General features: G+C 37.1%; 1 protein-coding gene across 1 annotated transcript in view; it reads right to left on the reverse strand.

Annotated features, from left to right (window-relative positions):
* Window positions 1-15,519, reverse strand: part of fer1l6 (fer-1 like family member 6) — a 17,792-nt gene extending 2,273 nt beyond the window's left edge. Inside the window, exons 1-31 of the mRNA XM_016287292.1 lie at window positions 15,444-15,519; window positions 15,154-15,310; window positions 14,717-14,903; window positions 13,669-13,861; window positions 13,140-13,465; window positions 12,881-12,989; window positions 11,999-12,155; window positions 11,784-11,904; window positions 11,587-11,687; window positions 10,843-10,933; window positions 9,977-10,096; window positions 9,719-9,871; window positions 9,446-9,623; window positions 9,215-9,339; window positions 8,674-8,808; window positions 8,340-8,486; window positions 8,075-8,182; window positions 6,159-6,320; window positions 5,870-6,041; window positions 4,608-4,732; window positions 4,275-4,397; window positions 4,137-4,182; window positions 2,804-2,880; window positions 2,567-2,695; window positions 2,336-2,476; window positions 1,942-2,069; window positions 1,672-1,842; window positions 1,423-1,577; window positions 1,192-1,334; window positions 725-813; window positions 534-632 (exon numbers count right to left, since the gene is read on the reverse strand). Of these exons, the coding sequence (XP_016142778.1) occupies window positions 534-632; window positions 725-813; window positions 1,192-1,334; window positions 1,423-1,577; window positions 1,672-1,842; window positions 1,942-2,069; window positions 2,336-2,476; window positions 2,567-2,695; window positions 2,804-2,880; window positions 4,137-4,182; window positions 4,275-4,397; window positions 4,608-4,732; window positions 5,870-6,041; window positions 6,159-6,320; window positions 8,075-8,182; window positions 8,340-8,486; window positions 8,674-8,808; window positions 9,215-9,339; window positions 9,446-9,623; window positions 9,719-9,871; window positions 9,977-10,096; window positions 10,843-10,933; window positions 11,587-11,687; window positions 11,784-11,904; window positions 11,999-12,155; window positions 12,881-12,989; window positions 13,140-13,465; window positions 13,669-13,861; window positions 14,717-14,903; window positions 15,154-15,310; window positions 15,444-15,519 (4,244 nt within the window). The remainder of the gene's footprint in view (window positions 1-533; window positions 633-724; window positions 814-1,191; window positions 1,335-1,422; window positions 1,578-1,671; window positions 1,843-1,941; window positions 2,070-2,335; window positions 2,477-2,566; window positions 2,696-2,803; window positions 2,881-4,136; window positions 4,183-4,274; window positions 4,398-4,607; window positions 4,733-5,869; window positions 6,042-6,158; window positions 6,321-8,074; window positions 8,183-8,339; window positions 8,487-8,673; window positions 8,809-9,214; window positions 9,340-9,445; window positions 9,624-9,718; window positions 9,872-9,976; window positions 10,097-10,842; window positions 10,934-11,586; window positions 11,688-11,783; window positions 11,905-11,998; window positions 12,156-12,880; window positions 12,990-13,139; window positions 13,466-13,668; window positions 13,862-14,716; window positions 14,904-15,153; window positions 15,311-15,443) is intronic.
* Window positions 15,520-17,284: the final 1,765 nt, after the last annotated feature.

The raw sequence follows: 17,284 nt of genomic DNA on the forward strand, positions 1-17,284 counted from the left end.
AATGTAAATGCAAATCTGAATTTTCAGCAGCCATTACTCCAGTCTTCGGTGTTGCGAGATGCTTAAAGGGATAGTTCACCCAAAAATAAAAAAATCTTTCATTAATTACCTTCATATTCTTCCAAACTCATAAGACAACCTTTGTTCATCTTCAGACCACAAATTAAAATATATTTTTGATGAAATCCGAAAACAAAGAGGGTCAGGAAGCTCTCGAATTTCATAAAAAATATCTTAATTTGGGTTTCAAAGATGAACAAAGTTCTTATGAGTTTGGAACAACATGAAGGTAATTAATGTTTTTTTTTATTTTTGGGTGAACTATCCCTTTAAAATGTTTGTGGAAACCACAACTTTTTTCAGGATTCTTTGATCAATTCAATGCATTCTTGCTGAATAATACTTTTTTTTAAATTCTTACTGACCCAAAACTTTTGAACAGTAGTACATATTGGTACATATATATTACACATATATAATTAAAATTATTATAGATAATTAAAGATTGTCTATGTTTACTGTGATCCACTTACCCTTTGACATAAATGTCACTTGACTGCTGTCCTGTTATGAAGTTGGTGTCCTCCAGTATTACATCTTCAGTGTTCCAGATAATGATCCTCAGCTCATACCTTTATAAAAAAAACATAACATTAGATGGCTCAAACAAGTGTTACATTTCCAGAACATCCTAGTTAGACGGTTTTGTGAATCTTCACCTTACCCTTTGGGTTTGCGAGGGGAAATGTCCACAGGAGGGCCAGGATGAGGCATATCCATTGGAAAAATGTCCACCCACATCTGCAGATGACCCTGAGAAACATGTAAATGCACACTTATTAAAATTACATTCACGTCACCACCCATACTGTACATGTACTATTGCAGTTGTTGCTGCAAAGCATGGCACAACCAGTTATTAGATTTAGGGGGCAATTACTTTTCACGTAGGGCCAGGCAGGTTTGGACAGCTTTTTTCCCTTAATAAAAGAAAATCATAATTTAAAAACTGCATTTTGTATTTACTTGCATTATCTTTGTGTAATATTAAAATTTGTTTGATGATCTGAATCTTTTAAGCGTGACAAATATGCAAAAAAATAAAACAACAGGAAGGTGGCCAACACTTTTTCACACCACTGTATATATAGTGCATTTAGGTTACATTAACCTCTAAACAACACACATTACCTGGTCTATTCCTGGTTTGTCCTTGAGGTAGAGTGCGCGAGTTTCAATATGCTCTGGCACAAGTTTACAACCCCCATTGGGCATCTCAGGCCACCTTTGCAGCACCTTTAGGGCCAGGTGCTCATATGACTCCACCATCTGATCTGTGAAACAGCAGCAAACACTTGTGGTACATTGCTCCTCTAATTATTAATCAACAATGTCATGGTGTACACCAAAAGAATGACCTACCTTCATCAGCAAATACAGTTTTCCCCGTAAAAACTTTGCTGCCAATGGTAATACGTCCTGGAGAAAAGTGAGGGTTGTCCAGTCTGTTTTCTTTGCAAAGCTTAATCAACAGTTCTGTTGGCTTGATGCAGTCCCTCCATGCATTATAACCCTCACTAGGTCACATAACATCATCAGCTGATGCATCAAAGGTGGGCATGAAACTAACTTGAGAAGATGAAAATGTTATGATATGCAGTAAATACTCACATGGCATATTCAGTAGGCAGGCCGCAGGTAGCTCGATGCCTGCTGTAAAAACGGTTCTCCAAATCAATCTGTGTTTCTCCAATCAAATCATCACCGCCAACAGTGTCATAGTCATAGATGAGAATAGTTAGCAGGGATTCCTTGGGAAAAGTGGCTTGAAATTCAAAGGATCTGAACAGCAGAGGAAGATGAAGAAAGAATGAACCTCAAAAAAAAACATGGAGTTAGAAGAATTTCAAAGTGATTTTCTCAATCATTGTGCGTGTTCACCTTCCAAACACTGGGTTGAGCTGCTTTGGGATGTAATTGTCTCTATCTTTGATCTCAGTTTTCTCAAGTTTCAGGACTATGTAAGGGTCTGCTTTGCCATCTGGGTCCGCAGGGTGCAGGTTGAAGGCCTAAAATGCACAAGAGAGTGACTTGACTGTATCGTGTGGTGGTGAGCCCAGTTGAGCACGGCGAAAGATTACTGATGAATAAGAAAGCCCAAAAGAATAGCATTTGTTTGAAATAAGAAACCTGTAAAAATCTCAAGTGTCACTTTTGATCATTTTAATGTGTTCTTGCTTTACCAGCTGAGTTAAGTAACAATGATCAAAAATGAACCAATAAGTGCTTTAATTAGCATTGATATTCCAGAATCAAAAATACGAAAGGTACTTACTGCAACTATGTACACACGGATAAGGACGTCCACTGCGGTGTTTGGAGGAATACCCTGGTTTATTTTAAACTGCCCAGAATCCAAATACCCATCCTCCTCCTCCTCATCCGTTTCAGGCAGCTTGTACAGACAAAACCTGCCCTGATGGCACAATCAGTGATGGGAATCCTGTGACCTGGGTCTTAAAAAGCCTCCATGTATGTAATGGCACTTCATGTGAAACCGCTTTACCTTAAACTTCCCAACAAATCTGTCGTCAGCAGAACCTTCTTCCTCATTGGCCTTTCCTCGATAGAGTTCGAAGGTTTTAACCCAGTCGTCAAAAGGCCCAAACTCAGCCTCCAGCTCTTTGTCATACACCTAGAGTGATTGACAAGTGAGACTGCACATCCATTTAATGGATAAATCCTCAATTAATGTATAGAAAATATTTGCAGGTAAACTAAGCATTGTAATGACACATTTTACCTGTAGTGTTGAAAGCCTGGGCTGTTCTATCACACTCTTGTAATTCACTTCCTTTTTCTTGTCCTTAATGTTTGAAGCTAAAGATACCACACACACACAAAAACAGCATATCAAAATAACTTGCACACAGTCTAAATGACTTTAAAGGTAAACTGCTTTTAAGAGATTTATTTGATTAAACAATCACATAAATATGCTTTTATCACTTCCACCAGCAGTTTTCAGTGTCTTACACAGCCAACACAAAACAACCAGCTGACAACTTCCCAAAATACTGCCATTAACAAGAAACCACGTTTTAGTTTTTTGACATGCTGTTAACCCTCACCAGACACAACACAGTTAATGCATTTATACACTGCAAATTAGTAAACTGTTATATCCTAAATGCTCAAATATCTGGGGCCAGTAAGATTTGTTTTTGAAAGAAATTATCACTTGTATTTAGCAAGGACATATTAAATTGACAGTCGAGACATTTATAATGTTAAATGCTCTTCTCTCTCTTTTGTACAGAGCCAGCACGACATGCAAAAAAATAAATAAAATACAAAATAATAATTATGGGGATTCATCAATAAGCCCTGGGAACATATTCTTTATTCAAGGTCACAATTTAAGGAAACAAATGCTTAATTAATTTGATAAATATATTTCTCTATACTTTTGATAAACATACTTTGATAAATGTTTCTTAAGCACCAAGTCAGCATATTAAAATCATTTCAAAGGATTATGTGACACTGAAGGAGCAATGGCTGCTGAAAATTCAGCTTTGCCTCCATAAAAAGAATTACATTTTAAATTACATTAAAAGTAACCAATGTTGTAAATTATAATAATATTTCACATTATCACAGTTTAACTGTATTGCTGATCAAATGAATGCAGCTTTGGTGAGCATAAGAAACTTCTTTCAAAAACATCAACAAATCTTACAGACCTTAAACTTTTGAAAAGTAGTGTATGTGCACAAAACTCAGAAATGCAGGTGCAGATCTGGGATTGCAAAATGTTGTATGATCTCTTGTGTAAGCACCATTTACTTAAAAAAAAAAAGTTTTAAATGAATATATAGACAATTAAATTCCATTCAAACGCACAGGGTTTGCATAGTGAACAAAACATTCTGCAATCCCGTTGACCGCAAGAAAAAGGGCCAGTCTCCCAGTCATTCTTACCCAGACTGATCAATCCTTCGGAAATAATGTTCTCCAGAGGAGTTACTGAAATACATCATAACGTAATCATGTTTGACTAAAGCTGGAGCATGGCTTGTCTACATGATCTAGAGGACAAGACTGATTCTGGAATAAACTCCGATATCACTTACTGTTTTCAAAGAGCAGCGGAAATGGGTTGTTTTCCTTTTGCTTAGCCTAAGAAAGAAGTTGTGGTACAAAACAACTAGTTAGAAAAAAACAAGACAAATAAGACCAACTCCTGCTAACAAACTAGTTTGGAAGCTTACCACTTGGATCTTCTCCATTGATGCATAGTATTTCGTCCACCAATCAATGACATTATCAGCAGACTCATCAGCTGTGGTGCGTTTCTTCCTTTTCGTAGACCTTCGTTTGCTCTTCTTCGAAACCTGGCATTGATGAAGAGTTTTATAGTCATAGTAGATTGGTAATGTGTTTATATGCTTCTACTTGCACATATGTGCTTTCAGGAATCAGAGACATACTGTAGATTCAATTGGGGGGGGGGGGGCAGGATGTTTTAGATACATATTTGGTAATACTGGTGTTAATATGATGTTTTCTCAATTTTTTTAGTTTAGCCAATCCAAAAAACAAACCTTCTTGTCCTGGAAGTCTGGCTCAGTTTTAGGGCCAGGGGTGATTATTTCCTCCTGCTCTATTTCAATGGCGATCTCCTCATTGGGTGGTGGCACAACACTCTGCTGCAGAGACAGCTGAGCCACTAAAGGCCAAAAACAAACCATACTTTTAATTATATTTTAACAATCATTTTTATTAATTGCTCAGTACACTCTTAAAAATAAAGGTGCTTCACGATGCCATAGAAGAACCTTTTTGTCTAAATGGTTCCATAAAGAACCTTTAACATCTGAAGAACCTTTCTGTTTCACAAAAGGTTCTTTGTGGCGAAATAAAGTTCTTCAGATTACAAAAAGGTAAGCAAGAGATGGTTCTTTAAAGAACCTTTAACTGAATGGTTCTTTGTGGAACCAAAAATGGTTCTTCTATGGCATCGCTTGAAAAACCTTTTGAAGCACCTTTATTTTTAAGGTAGGTTTAGTGATTTCTTAAAAAACGGATAGATGTGTTTGAGCAGGGCAGATGCAAGATTAAGCATCCCTGCACAAAACCATCTGGGGTTTTATATAATTAAGGGCTGGGCCCGTAATATTTTCCTAAGACATTACTATTTCATGCTCAGTATTGGGAAGGTTACTTTGAAAATGTAATCGGTTACAGATTACAAGTTACCCTATCTAAAATGTAATTAGTAGTGCAACGATTTCAATTACTTTATTAAAGTAATGTAACTGATTACATTTGATACATTTGACAAGAAATAGTTTAATAACTATGGTACTGTTTTTGAAATCAAATCTTTGCATGTTTATGACAGGAAACACTGGCATCTAACAATGGCTTGGAAAAAACTGTTAATCTTAAAAAATAAAGCATATACATAAACCCAAATAGGAAATAAAACAGTTATTAAATAAGCATGTGTCCTATTCGGTGTCCTAAACTCCTAAAACATTTGTGTCTCATATTTTAAGAGCAGTCACTGCAATTTATGAAAGAAATCAATCAAATCTGTATGTGGGTGTGTGTGAAAAAAGTCAGATGTAGCCCCTTTGTAATCATTAACATAAGTAACTGTAATTTATTTACACATTTTTCTCAGAAACTGTAACTGATTACAATTACATTTATTTTGTAATTAAATTACACAATTTAGTTACATGTAACTAGTTACTCCCCAGCACTGCTCATGCTAGAGGAATAGGTTCGATTTTTAGTTGAAAAAATGTGACAGTGTAGTACATTTTGTTACTGGGACTGTAACTGCGACGTGTGGTACCTGCTATATTTCTGGGTTCTGGTTGGGGCTGTTGGATGGGCAAGGGGATGTGTTTGAATAAGGCCAGGTTGTTGATCATATGACTTCCCACAAGTGTGCTCCTCCCAAAGGCCCTCCAGTCCACCACAGTGATAGTGAGAGGAGGGAGGAGGTGTTCATCTTCAGGCAGCTCCTACAGATAGATAACAGCGGTCACAGACATGCTGAGATCAGCTGAACGCTAAGCGAATCACACGAAACAGAGAGTACATACACATTATATACTCTGTTATTGCAGCAGTTGACTTACCACATCAAAGGCATCCACAAGTATTGTGAAGTTCGGGTTTTTCTTATAACTCTGTATCACTGAAGAGTTGACACCTCCTCCTGCACACTTGATAAAAACTTGGGGCCGATCGACAGATAAAAGCTGAACCTTCTTCAGTTCTCTGAGGCCCCAGAACAAAACCTGCAGTGCACAGAAACACAAACTCAACAATACTTGTATTCATAGTACACAAAAAACACTGTAGTCAAACTACAGGACAATCCATAGTGTACACTGAAAAAAGCTACATTTAGTTAAAGAGTCAAAAAGTCAAAATGGCATATCCATATTACAATTCTGTAATAGACATAACACTTTATTACACATTACACATTTTTGAGCACAAATGTAGTAACACCTAATAACAGTGAGACCTGGTATACAGTGTAGACCACAAGACTGTTTCCTACTACTACCATGCAGTTTTGTCTATATGTGTAAACACTGATCAGATAATGAATGGCATTTGAGAGATAGAGGAATTCACAACACTTTTGGGAAAAGATCTTTAATTAGATATATAGTGGTTTGACACCAAACGAAAAAGCTCTGAGTAACAAAGGTTTCAGAACAAGATGTCACAAGTTGACGCATGAAAGATGTAAATATGTCTAGCAGAAAGCAAATTCAAAAGCGAAAATGTGGTGCATTTATAGGAATTGCCCTGAATAGGTTTATAGAATGCAATGATGTAGCTGAACCTGAATTATTCAAATCTGTATTGTATGTATGTACACTGCTGTTCAAAAGTTTGGGATCAGTAAGATCTTTAATGTTTTTTAATGGCGACTCTCATGCCCATTAAGGCTGTATTTCTTTGATCAAAAATACAGAAAAAAACAGTAATATTGTGAAATATTACTGCAATTTGTAATATTGGTTTTCTATTTTAATATACTTCAAAATATAATTTATTTCTGTGATGCAATGCTGAATATTCATCAGCCATTACTCCAGTCTTCAGTGTCACTTGATCCTTCAGAAATCATTCTAATATGCTGATTTATTATCAGTGTTGAAACTGTTGTGATGCTTAATATTTTTTTTGGAACCTGTGAAAGAAAATGTCATTCAGTGTAACAATCTTTTCAGGCATATTTACAACAAAAATCAATTTATGACATATTAAAAGACTAATTACTTTCGCCCCAAATACTAATTAGTTGTAATTTTACATTTTTAAAATTTGCCACTATCCTAGGTTTTGCCCATTTGTCAGTAAGAATTTTTTACTCATTTAAAACACAATCAAATTTAATATGCTCCCTTATTCTTTTATATATTTTAATATGTACACATCAGAATAAGCATGTTTGAATTTTTACATAATATATTGTGTTACACTGAATGACAGTGGAACATTATTTCAACCAAATTTTGACATTTTATTCTCCAAAAACATATTTCAAACCTTAAAAGTAGACAATTTACTTATATTAATGTGCTTTCTATGGACATACAATCACTTTTGCAAATTTCTTTTGATGCGGACATCTTAATGTCTTTGACCCATGCATATATGTTTAAAAGAAAATCCGTATACAGTGTTAATATAAAACATACAATAAATATATTATCATTTTGTGTATGTGGGTGCTTAGAAATTGTTTATGAACTTATGAAATCATTGGTTCATAAATGATTTTCAAGAATAATGATGGCCCTGGGATTCAAATGACTAACGACCATGAATCTAAAAGAAAACAAAGTCTTTACTGTCAATGTATGAAATGAAATGGCTGCAAACACACAAAATCTGTCTCACGCTATGCAATGATTTTTACAACTGTCAGCTAAACTAGAGAGCAATGCAATGTACCTTCATAAGAATGGTAATGAAATGGTTACCCATTTTTTGTATTTAACATATAGACCATAAGTCACAGCTTGTTCACCTCAATTCTGTACTTGCAGAGCACAGGTCGAATGTATGAGGGCACTGGAATAACCCCTCCATCCGGCTCATCTAAATCAGGAAGTGTGTGTTCACCTGATTTGGAGATCTACAAGATCATGGGACAAGACAATTATACTATAAATATTATTATTATTTATAGCAGTAGTAGTAGACGTAAGAGTAATATGAATAAATAGCAGATTCAACCACATCTGTACTGTAAATGCACATTACTGTCATGTGTTGTGTTTGTAAGACTGGACCTGAATGAGTTCAAATGCTCCCAGTATGTCTCCTCCTGACAGACTGCCACAGAACAGAGGGCTGTACTGCAGCTGAGGAGGGGAGTATCGCTCATCTGACAGTCTGACTACAGGAACAGCCACTGTCGACCCCAGGTACTCTATACCCTGGAGAAAGCAAACCATCGCTTCAGCTCAAAAATATTTAAGACAGATACGGCAAAGATGAAGAGAAACAATACAGCAGCTTTTTTCAGCTGCATATAATGGTTAATTAAACTACAGGACAATCCACACTAGGACAATACCTACATTTGTAGTCTGCATACTGTATAAGGGAATATATTTTCCTCACCACTGCATCATCATCATACACTTCAATCACAACAATTGGTGGCTCCTGGACTATTTCATAAAGCCCTCCACACAGACACACATTATTTATCAGGATCAGCTGATTCCATGTGGGAGTCAGTGTTTGCTTGATGATCTAAAAAAATGTTCAATATGAACAAATATCAATTACCTTTTCACATAATAAGATCATTTGCTTTGAGGTAATTATATCCTTTTGTGGCTAATTATCCAAAACCAAGTATGTATATGTAAACTAGGTGCTTTTATTTCTCTATACATCTTCTAAAATGTATTTTGACGACCGTTTCACTAATTAAACTTCCTGTACTTCAAAACCTTGCACTTTTTCATTGAACCATAATAATACCATTATATATATAGACATATTTGCACTTCTGGATCTGTACGTGTTAAAAGTTAAGTCTAATTTAAACTCAACTATAGTGAAAGAATATTCTAATACAGAATACACTAGTGCAGTTAGCAGCATCATCTATTGGATTTTTGTCTAGAATATCGTCACAGAAACTCATGCTTACACCAGTGCTTTGGCTACTGGACAGAAAAGACACCCAGGCAAAGGGGTCTGAGAGGCCAGTGTTGTCTGCTGCAATGAGACCACGAGCCTGGTACATATGAGCCCTCAGCTGGAACAAGTGCTGCTCTGCAAACCAACAACAAACAGGGTCAACATGCAAATCAGTGTCTTACAGATAAAAAGAATGGATACTGAAAAAACAACAACAACACAGAGCGCTGAGCAGTCTTGCCTGTGTAAAGTAAATAATCAGGAGGAGGGCCAGTCCTGTCCTCAGATGAGATGCCTTCCAGTTCAAAGCCTGATGGGAGATTGTCCAACATGTGGGATGAATCTCTGCTAGTTCCCAGCCATAAATACACATTAAGTTTAGCCTGGACTGTCCACCCTGGTCCACGCTTCCCTGGAGGCTGAAAGACACATTTCCTTTTAAAAGTTACAGGAGAAGTGCCAACAAAAGGTATTTAGCATTTGTCAATTTTCTATTTGATTACAGAGTTCAGACCTTGAGGAACAGGGTCTTGATCTTCCCACAGTCTCGGCCTCTCTGCTCTGGGCTTTGTGAGAAGAGCAGATGACGAGCAGGAATTCTGGCACACGCCAGACGCTTGTTATTACTGACCAGACTCACAAACACATCTGGTAAAGTGTGTTGAGGCTGAGAAAGGCATGAGATGAAGATAAATATTAGTAATGATGGAGACTTACATTATACGTATAAGAGTTCAAGGATGTGCATATAACAATGACACAAAATAACAACCTCTTCCACGAGGAATCTAAGTTTCTTTTTAATTTTCTGGACTTCCAGCATCATCTCTTTTACAGTCAAAGATCTCCTCTTGGGCTCAAGGAGTCCTCCTGCTACTTCTGTCATACTCTCCTGAAGAGCAGCAAAGAAAACCAAAGACTAATATACAAGCACCACAAGTTTAAATAGTTTAAATACACTTCCCGGAATTTATATTCTCGTGATCCTATACACCTCTTTAAATGTCCTACAAATTCCTTTCTTTACAAATGTTATATTTTGGTTGTGAAAATAATGAGTTGAACTAGACTGTGGAGGAAAAGCAGCAATGAGCAATAATTCACAGTCATACAAGAACAGTAAAAGACAGAGGGCTAGTCTGAAGTTTTACAGATAGAGGTCTTTAATAATGAGAGCATGCACAGAAGAGACCCACCAGCTCCTGTTTGCACAGAGTGAGCCTCTTTTTGTCCAGTAAGGTCAAGTTGCTTCCCTTCACCTTCTTTTCAGCAAAAGCAATAAACTCGCTGCAGTAAAAATACCATTACATCCAGCAGAAACATAATTAGGACACAGTTTTAGAATTTCATTAAAGAGAGCACATTAAAGGGATAGGTCACCCACAAATAAAAATTCTATCTTCGCATGTGGAATTTATATTCTCGTGATCCTATACACCTCTTTAAATGTCCTACAAATTCCTTTCTTTACAAATGTTATATTTTGGTTGTGAAAATAATGAGTTGAACTAGACTGGAGGAAAAGCAGCAATGAGCAATAATTCACAGTCATACAAGAACAGTAAAAGACAGAGGGCTAGTCTGAAGTTTTACAGATAGAGGTCTTTAATAATGAGAGCATGCACAGAAGAGACCCACCAGCTCCTGTTTGCACAGAGTGAGCCTCTTTTTGTCCAGTAAGGTCAAGTTGCTTCCCTTCACCTTCTTTTCAGCAAAAGCAATAAACTCGCTGCAGTAAAAATACCATTACATCCAGCAGAAACATAATTAGGACACAGTTTTAGAATTTCATTAAAGAGAGCACATTAAAGGGATAGGTCACCCACAAATAAAAATTCTATCTTCGCATGTTTTTACATAACTGTATCTTTCTTCTGTGGAACACAAAAGAAGAACGTCCCAATTGTTTTTGTGCATACAATGAAAGTCAATGGGGTCCAAAACAACATTGGATCCTAAAGACTTTCATTGTATGGACTAAAATAAATAAATAAATAAATGGACCATGGATAAAAAACAATTGAAACAACATAAGGGTGAGTAAATTATGACAGAATTTTCATTTTTGGGTGAACAGACATTTTATACAGTTCATGAATAATACATTGTCTTTCATCTTGTGAAATAAAACACCTGGTTTTGCTATAAAAACACTGTAACTTTCAGAATGCAGAACCGTGACACAAAAGTGAAAACTATCCCAACAGTGACACCTATTGGGTGTTCAGAAAATTGTTTCACCCTGTCACATTGTAAGGTCTTTGAACATGAAACTTTACTAACATTTAAAAAAAATTATGTTATGACCCTATTAATGGTAAAGAGCTTTTGTTCTGGTATCACTGAATATCTCCATTAACTCCCTATGGTCATTAGACTTACCTGGCATCTCTTCTAAACTCCCGAAGAACATGATGCATGAGAGTCCCGGCTTCTGGAGACAACATTTTATCCAATTCTGCCACCTTAGTGACGCCCTCCTCCTGATAAACATTAAATGAAAAGAATCACATGAACTACTAGCTGATTACATGGTACTGTAATAAAACACTACGGGGTTGAGGGTTCACATCACATACAAACATCAGGGCAATTGTGTCCAGCATGTTGGCGTGATGGAGTCGGTACGCTCGATCCTCCCAGCTGCTATAAATATACACGCAAGGCTTCTGCGTTCCAATGGGCAAGTGCATGTAATGCCTGCACAAACAAGAGTATGGGTCCAGTCATGACTAAGGTATTTTCCATTATTTAATGAAGGTATAAACTTGTTATAAACTTGTGTTGTAAGCACCTCTGTGCATCTCCAAAAAGAGGTCTTTCTGGTGTAGTAGTAGATTTGCACGGCATTGCTGCTGCAGTGTCCAATAGAGGAGTGGTCACTGACACATCTTCAAGCTTTTTCTTTGAAGGAGGTGGTGCAGTACCATCAATTAAGTTCCCAAAGTTACCTGAATAAACAAGCACACATTTAAAGGGGTCATATTATTGTTAGTATATCAATTTCATAATATTGACATTATCCGTTCAAAGACATTTAGTATGTTACAGTAAAACGTTTAAGTAATTTTAACTACAAAAATTATCTGTGCCCCCCAAATTGTGTTCAACCTTGTTAACACAATATTTTTCTATTACAAAGAACTGAACATTTCTAACAGTTGTGACACTCAAGAAGAGCTTGACAAATGGAGTGTTGAATGTATTCATTTAGCTCAACTGTTCAGCCCTGTTACCAAATATATTTTATGGAAAAAATGCCAATAACAATTAAAAAACATATATTTTCTTTTATTTATGAGAGATTAAACCAATACTTGGTCTCAAACTAGAGTCTCTACTGAGTGACAGCTTAGTTGGATAAATATGCCTCTTTTATTGATCCATTCTATGTTTTTTAAATTTAGTTAAAAAACATCTAGAATTATTGCTGTACATTTAGACATACAACACTTGGAAACAGGGTTGAAAAAAATGACAAACTTCACAAAAATATACTGAAAATAAAAATTTAATATTTAGTTTATCCTCATAAAGGCTGACTATGAACATTAATCATTAAATCATTAACTCCACCATGACCAGAAAAAAATGTAAACGTATGCGTTTCAGACCCTATTTTGATCCTATTTGTGGTCAGTGCCATGTTGCTGAATGTAAAAACTGTAATGTTTACCAATGGTGAACTCAAGGCTGACAGGTCTATCACCGATTCTTCTGTCAATCATAGAGGCCTCAAACACACAGCCAAAGAGCAGGAAAGTTTCCATGTCTTCATCATTTATCTAAATTAAAATTAAACAATGACTTGGGTGGCTTTACAATATAATGGAAATGTTAGTGTAATGGAAAGAAAAAGGGCAAAAAAATTGTATAAAGATGGACAGATTAAAGAGTAGAGTAAAAAGAAGAAGGACTGCTGTGGAAACCTTCACCTTCTGTGGGGGCTCCACTGGCATCACCTCAGGCCCTACAGTCTTGGACTTCTCTTCCTCTCTTCCGGCTCCAGTCCCAGTTTTGGGATCTTTCGCCCCTGCTTTTCCTCCCTTGGTATCTTTCAGACTGATTTTTGAGAGCAGGGATTTAGAGTCAGGAGCACCTCCAGACAGGATCTCCACACTCAGCTCTATGTAAACCCTGCCTCTGTAGGACACCCCCTCTCCAACACCCTCGTTCAGCTCCTGGCTGTCGTCCACCAGTGTGGAATTACGAAGTGAACCATAGAGGTTGATCCATGCCGGTCCGAATGTGGGCAGGAAACCTTGAGAAGAGCAATGAAATATTAAATTATAGTATGCTAAATTACTACCGCCATTTGTTTGAAGATGGTACTTAGTTTGATATTTTTTGTATTTTGTTTTTCTAACAGAATAATTTTCAGACATTTCTATGGAGTCCAAATACTTTTTGTGGCCACTATAATCGAAAACCTTTTTTTTTTAACAATGTAATGAAATGGCGAACCATTGTCTCCATCATTGTCATTTGAGATGGTGTGTAGATCAATGTAATGAGTCCCAATGGCCACATCATTCATGCTTCCCTCATCCAGAACCCGAATCTTCAGTCTTTGACACAGTGGAGGAAACATCTCTTTAAACACCACCTGCTCGTTCCACACTGGGTCTGCTGTGCTCTTCTGAGTAGATGTCCTGCCCTTTCAAGCAGAAAATAAAGAAAGCAAGTATCACATATACTGTATACATTGCTATACAACCACAGTCACTAACCAGTATACCCGAATACTGATCATAACACTAAAATAACATGCTACAAACAAACAAACTGCCAAAAAGCACCGACCGTTCATGCAAGTCGGCCTCTCAGAGAGAGGCCTAACTTATTGCAAAAATAATATTTACAATTTTTAAATAAATGTTTTAAATATATAGTATTTTAAATACAAAAATAGTTATTACACATTTTATTTAAGCAATTCATAACTAGACAAACATCATCTAAATAAAATAAATATAATTTCTCTGAGAAAAAAAACAACAACAACTTCTCCAAATCTGCCTATTCAGTGAATGGACTTATGAACACCGCCCATTTTCTCCATATTTGAATGTTTCCGCCTAGCGTCTGCGGCTCTGTGATTGGAGGTCCAGCAGTGAAATTACAGAGGGCCAAGCAATAGTAAATCAATGGGAGAGTAATTTTGATAATTTGCTGTGAGCACTGTCATGGTGTATTGTCTTAAACACATTACATTTGTTGGTTTTGTGTGGTAGGAGGGATTGAGTGTCTGTATATTTTGTGTGATGATGCATCTTCAAGTCTCGGTACTTGCTCTGCCGCAGCAGCGTAGCAGATCTATTCCGCCAAGACCAAATACATTAACATTGTCATGTACATTACCATGCCAATCCCTCCGAGAGTTGTCATGACAGAACTAATACTAAAATAACATTCACTGAGGCTAAGTAATAATGACAGAATGTTTTCATTTTTGGTTAACTATAACTTTAAGTGGGTTTGTTTTGTAATAAGCACTGAATTGTGAGCTTACAACTTGACCGAAGAATGACACCTCTACATAAGGATCTATGAGGGCTGTCGTGTCTCCAACAAAGGCTTTGGTCACGTTGGCCATAATACTGGAGTTTATTCTGGGAAGACCTTCAGCACGGTACACGATCACGTAAAACCGAGACCACGGCCGTTCAGGGTTTAAGCCCTCGGGAAGCAGGAGGTGTCTGGAGGAGGACAAAGGTTTTTCATGAGACACAAAAAAGATGTAGTGGCAGTTTATCAGAAAGGAAAGTCACTGAATTAATCTTTATTGTCTGAATACTAAAGTAACAACGCGTATCCTAAATTATAAATGGTTTCTTAGATATCTGCCACCATGGATGTCCAGAATAACAATCTTAAAATAGTAGATGAGATTTGTATTTTTTATTGCATTCAATCTTTAATATGCCATAAAACAAACTGAGATCTTACTTTTCTATCTGTTCTTCAGCATCACTGAACTTCTGGGACGGTGCTGCAACATCTCCCTTTCCTGACACACTGATATCACACTTCAGGTGACCTTTCACCCCTGTGCGGATGTCAGTGGGGTCTGTGAGCATGGCCCACTTATTGATGAACTGATGGCCTGGCACAGCAAGACAAGATTTAGTGTTGTTTTACAAGTAGAATAACCAATAATCCAAATCTCAGACCAGATTCTGAACTTTTATCTCTCTAGTTAAAGAAAAGATGTGACCAAATGCAAACCAAGTGTTTACCAGGCTGGGAGTAAACTGTCCCAACATCAATCTTGAAGGTTCCCACACAGTAGCTCTTCATGATCTTTGAGTGCATGACCTTTGAGAGAAGTGCACAAAAGTAAGCATTGCAGCTTACATCAAGAAAATCATTTTGTTTAGCCTAAGTACTTACAGATAGTTTGATGACTTTGTCAAAAAAGATGTCTTGATTGCAAAAGAAGTCAAATACAAGATACTGTTGGGATGAGAAGAACACGGTTATTAATTTTTTCCATTAATGCCACTATCAGAAAGTGTCCATCAAAGACAGCATGATCACCTCATTGTAAAAGGGAGCGTTGGTTCCTTCTTTCACAGACGTCTGCTTTTTCTCATCTCCAATTTCAATCACGACACTAGGGTCTATATTGTCCCCGACTAGTTGCCTAGCCTCTGTTATATTGATGGAGATCTTAGGAAGAACAGATTTTGACTCTCAATATTAAGAATATACGCTTTATCATCTCTAAGCAAGAAATAACTGCAACTTTTACTCAAAATGTATTGAATTCTACCTGGAAATGTTGTGGTTTGCTTTCACCTTCCAAGATCTTGACCACAGGTTTACACCTTTTAAGTCAGAAAAAGTAAAAACATGAACATGTTGTACATAATCTACAAGAAATAACACATTACACTGTGTAAAGTTTGGAGAGAAAAACAAAAAGTACCTCTTAGTATTAGCAGTCTGTCTGAAGGAAAGGGGTGCAGAGGTGGACGCTTCAGAGGGTCCAGGCTGGAGTACGTTTACCACGTCTGGATCGCCAGGATTAGTTTCAGGCTCAGCCTCTAAAACGTAACGATTAAACCAGCTCAGTCAGAATTGGTTTACAAACATTTTAAACCTTTGTAAGATCAGCTGCCATATGTCTGAATTTATGGTTTTGAATATCTCTGTCAACAAAACCATGCAGTTAATCCTCATGAAATACTCTACATCTTATGTAACATAGGCCCAGTGTTTGCATTCATGGTCTTACCTAGAGCATTTTTGTTTGCGATTACAACACCCTTGTGTCCTTTCCTGTGTTTCTTCTTCACTTTTATTCCAAACTTTTTGCTGCAGAAACACATTAGAATATCAGACCATTGTAACTCCTCTCAGTAAAGTTTTTTTTCCTGTTTTTGTCTCTTTCACATAATTTACTTGTAATGAGGAGCCCTAGTAGTTAAAAATTGGGACTAGTGAAGTTTACGTATGAAACCCCAAAAGCCCAATGTTAGCAATGTAAATATTGAGCAAACCTGTTGGGCTTTTCTATTTAGATACAGTATCTCACAGAAGTGAGTACACCCCTCACATTTTTGTAAATATTTTATTATATCTTTTCATGTGACAACACTGAAGAAATTATACTTTGCTACAATGTAAAGTAGTGAGTGTACAGCTTGTATAACAGTGTAAATTTGCTGTCCCCTCAAAATAACTCAACACACAGCCATTAATGTCTAAACCGCTGGCCACAAAAGTGAGTACACCCCTAAGTGAAAATGTCCAAATTGGGCCCAATTAGCCATTTTCTCTCCCCGGTGTCATGTGACTCATTAGTGTTACAAGGTCTCAGGTGTGAATGGGGAGCAGGTGTGTTAAAGTTGGTGTTATCGCGTTCAGTCTCTCATACTCTCTCAGACCAAAGAAGTTGAGTGCACGTGCTCAGCGTCATATCCAGAGGTTGTGTTTGAGAAATAGACGTATGAGTGCTGCCAGCACTGCTGCAGAGGTTGAAGGGGTGGGGGGTCAGCCTGTCAGTGCTCAGACCATACGCCGCACACTGCATCAAATTGGTCTGCATGGCTGTCGTCCCAGAAGGAAGCCTCTT

Source organism: Sinocyclocheilus grahami, unplaced genomic scaffold, assembly GCF_001515645.1.
Source record: "Sinocyclocheilus grahami isolate Dianchi unplaced genomic scaffold, SAMN03320097.WGS_v1.1 scaffold220.1, whole genome shotgun sequence".
Lineage (NCBI taxonomy): Eukaryota > Metazoa > Chordata > Actinopteri > Cypriniformes > Cyprinidae > Sinocyclocheilus > Sinocyclocheilus grahami.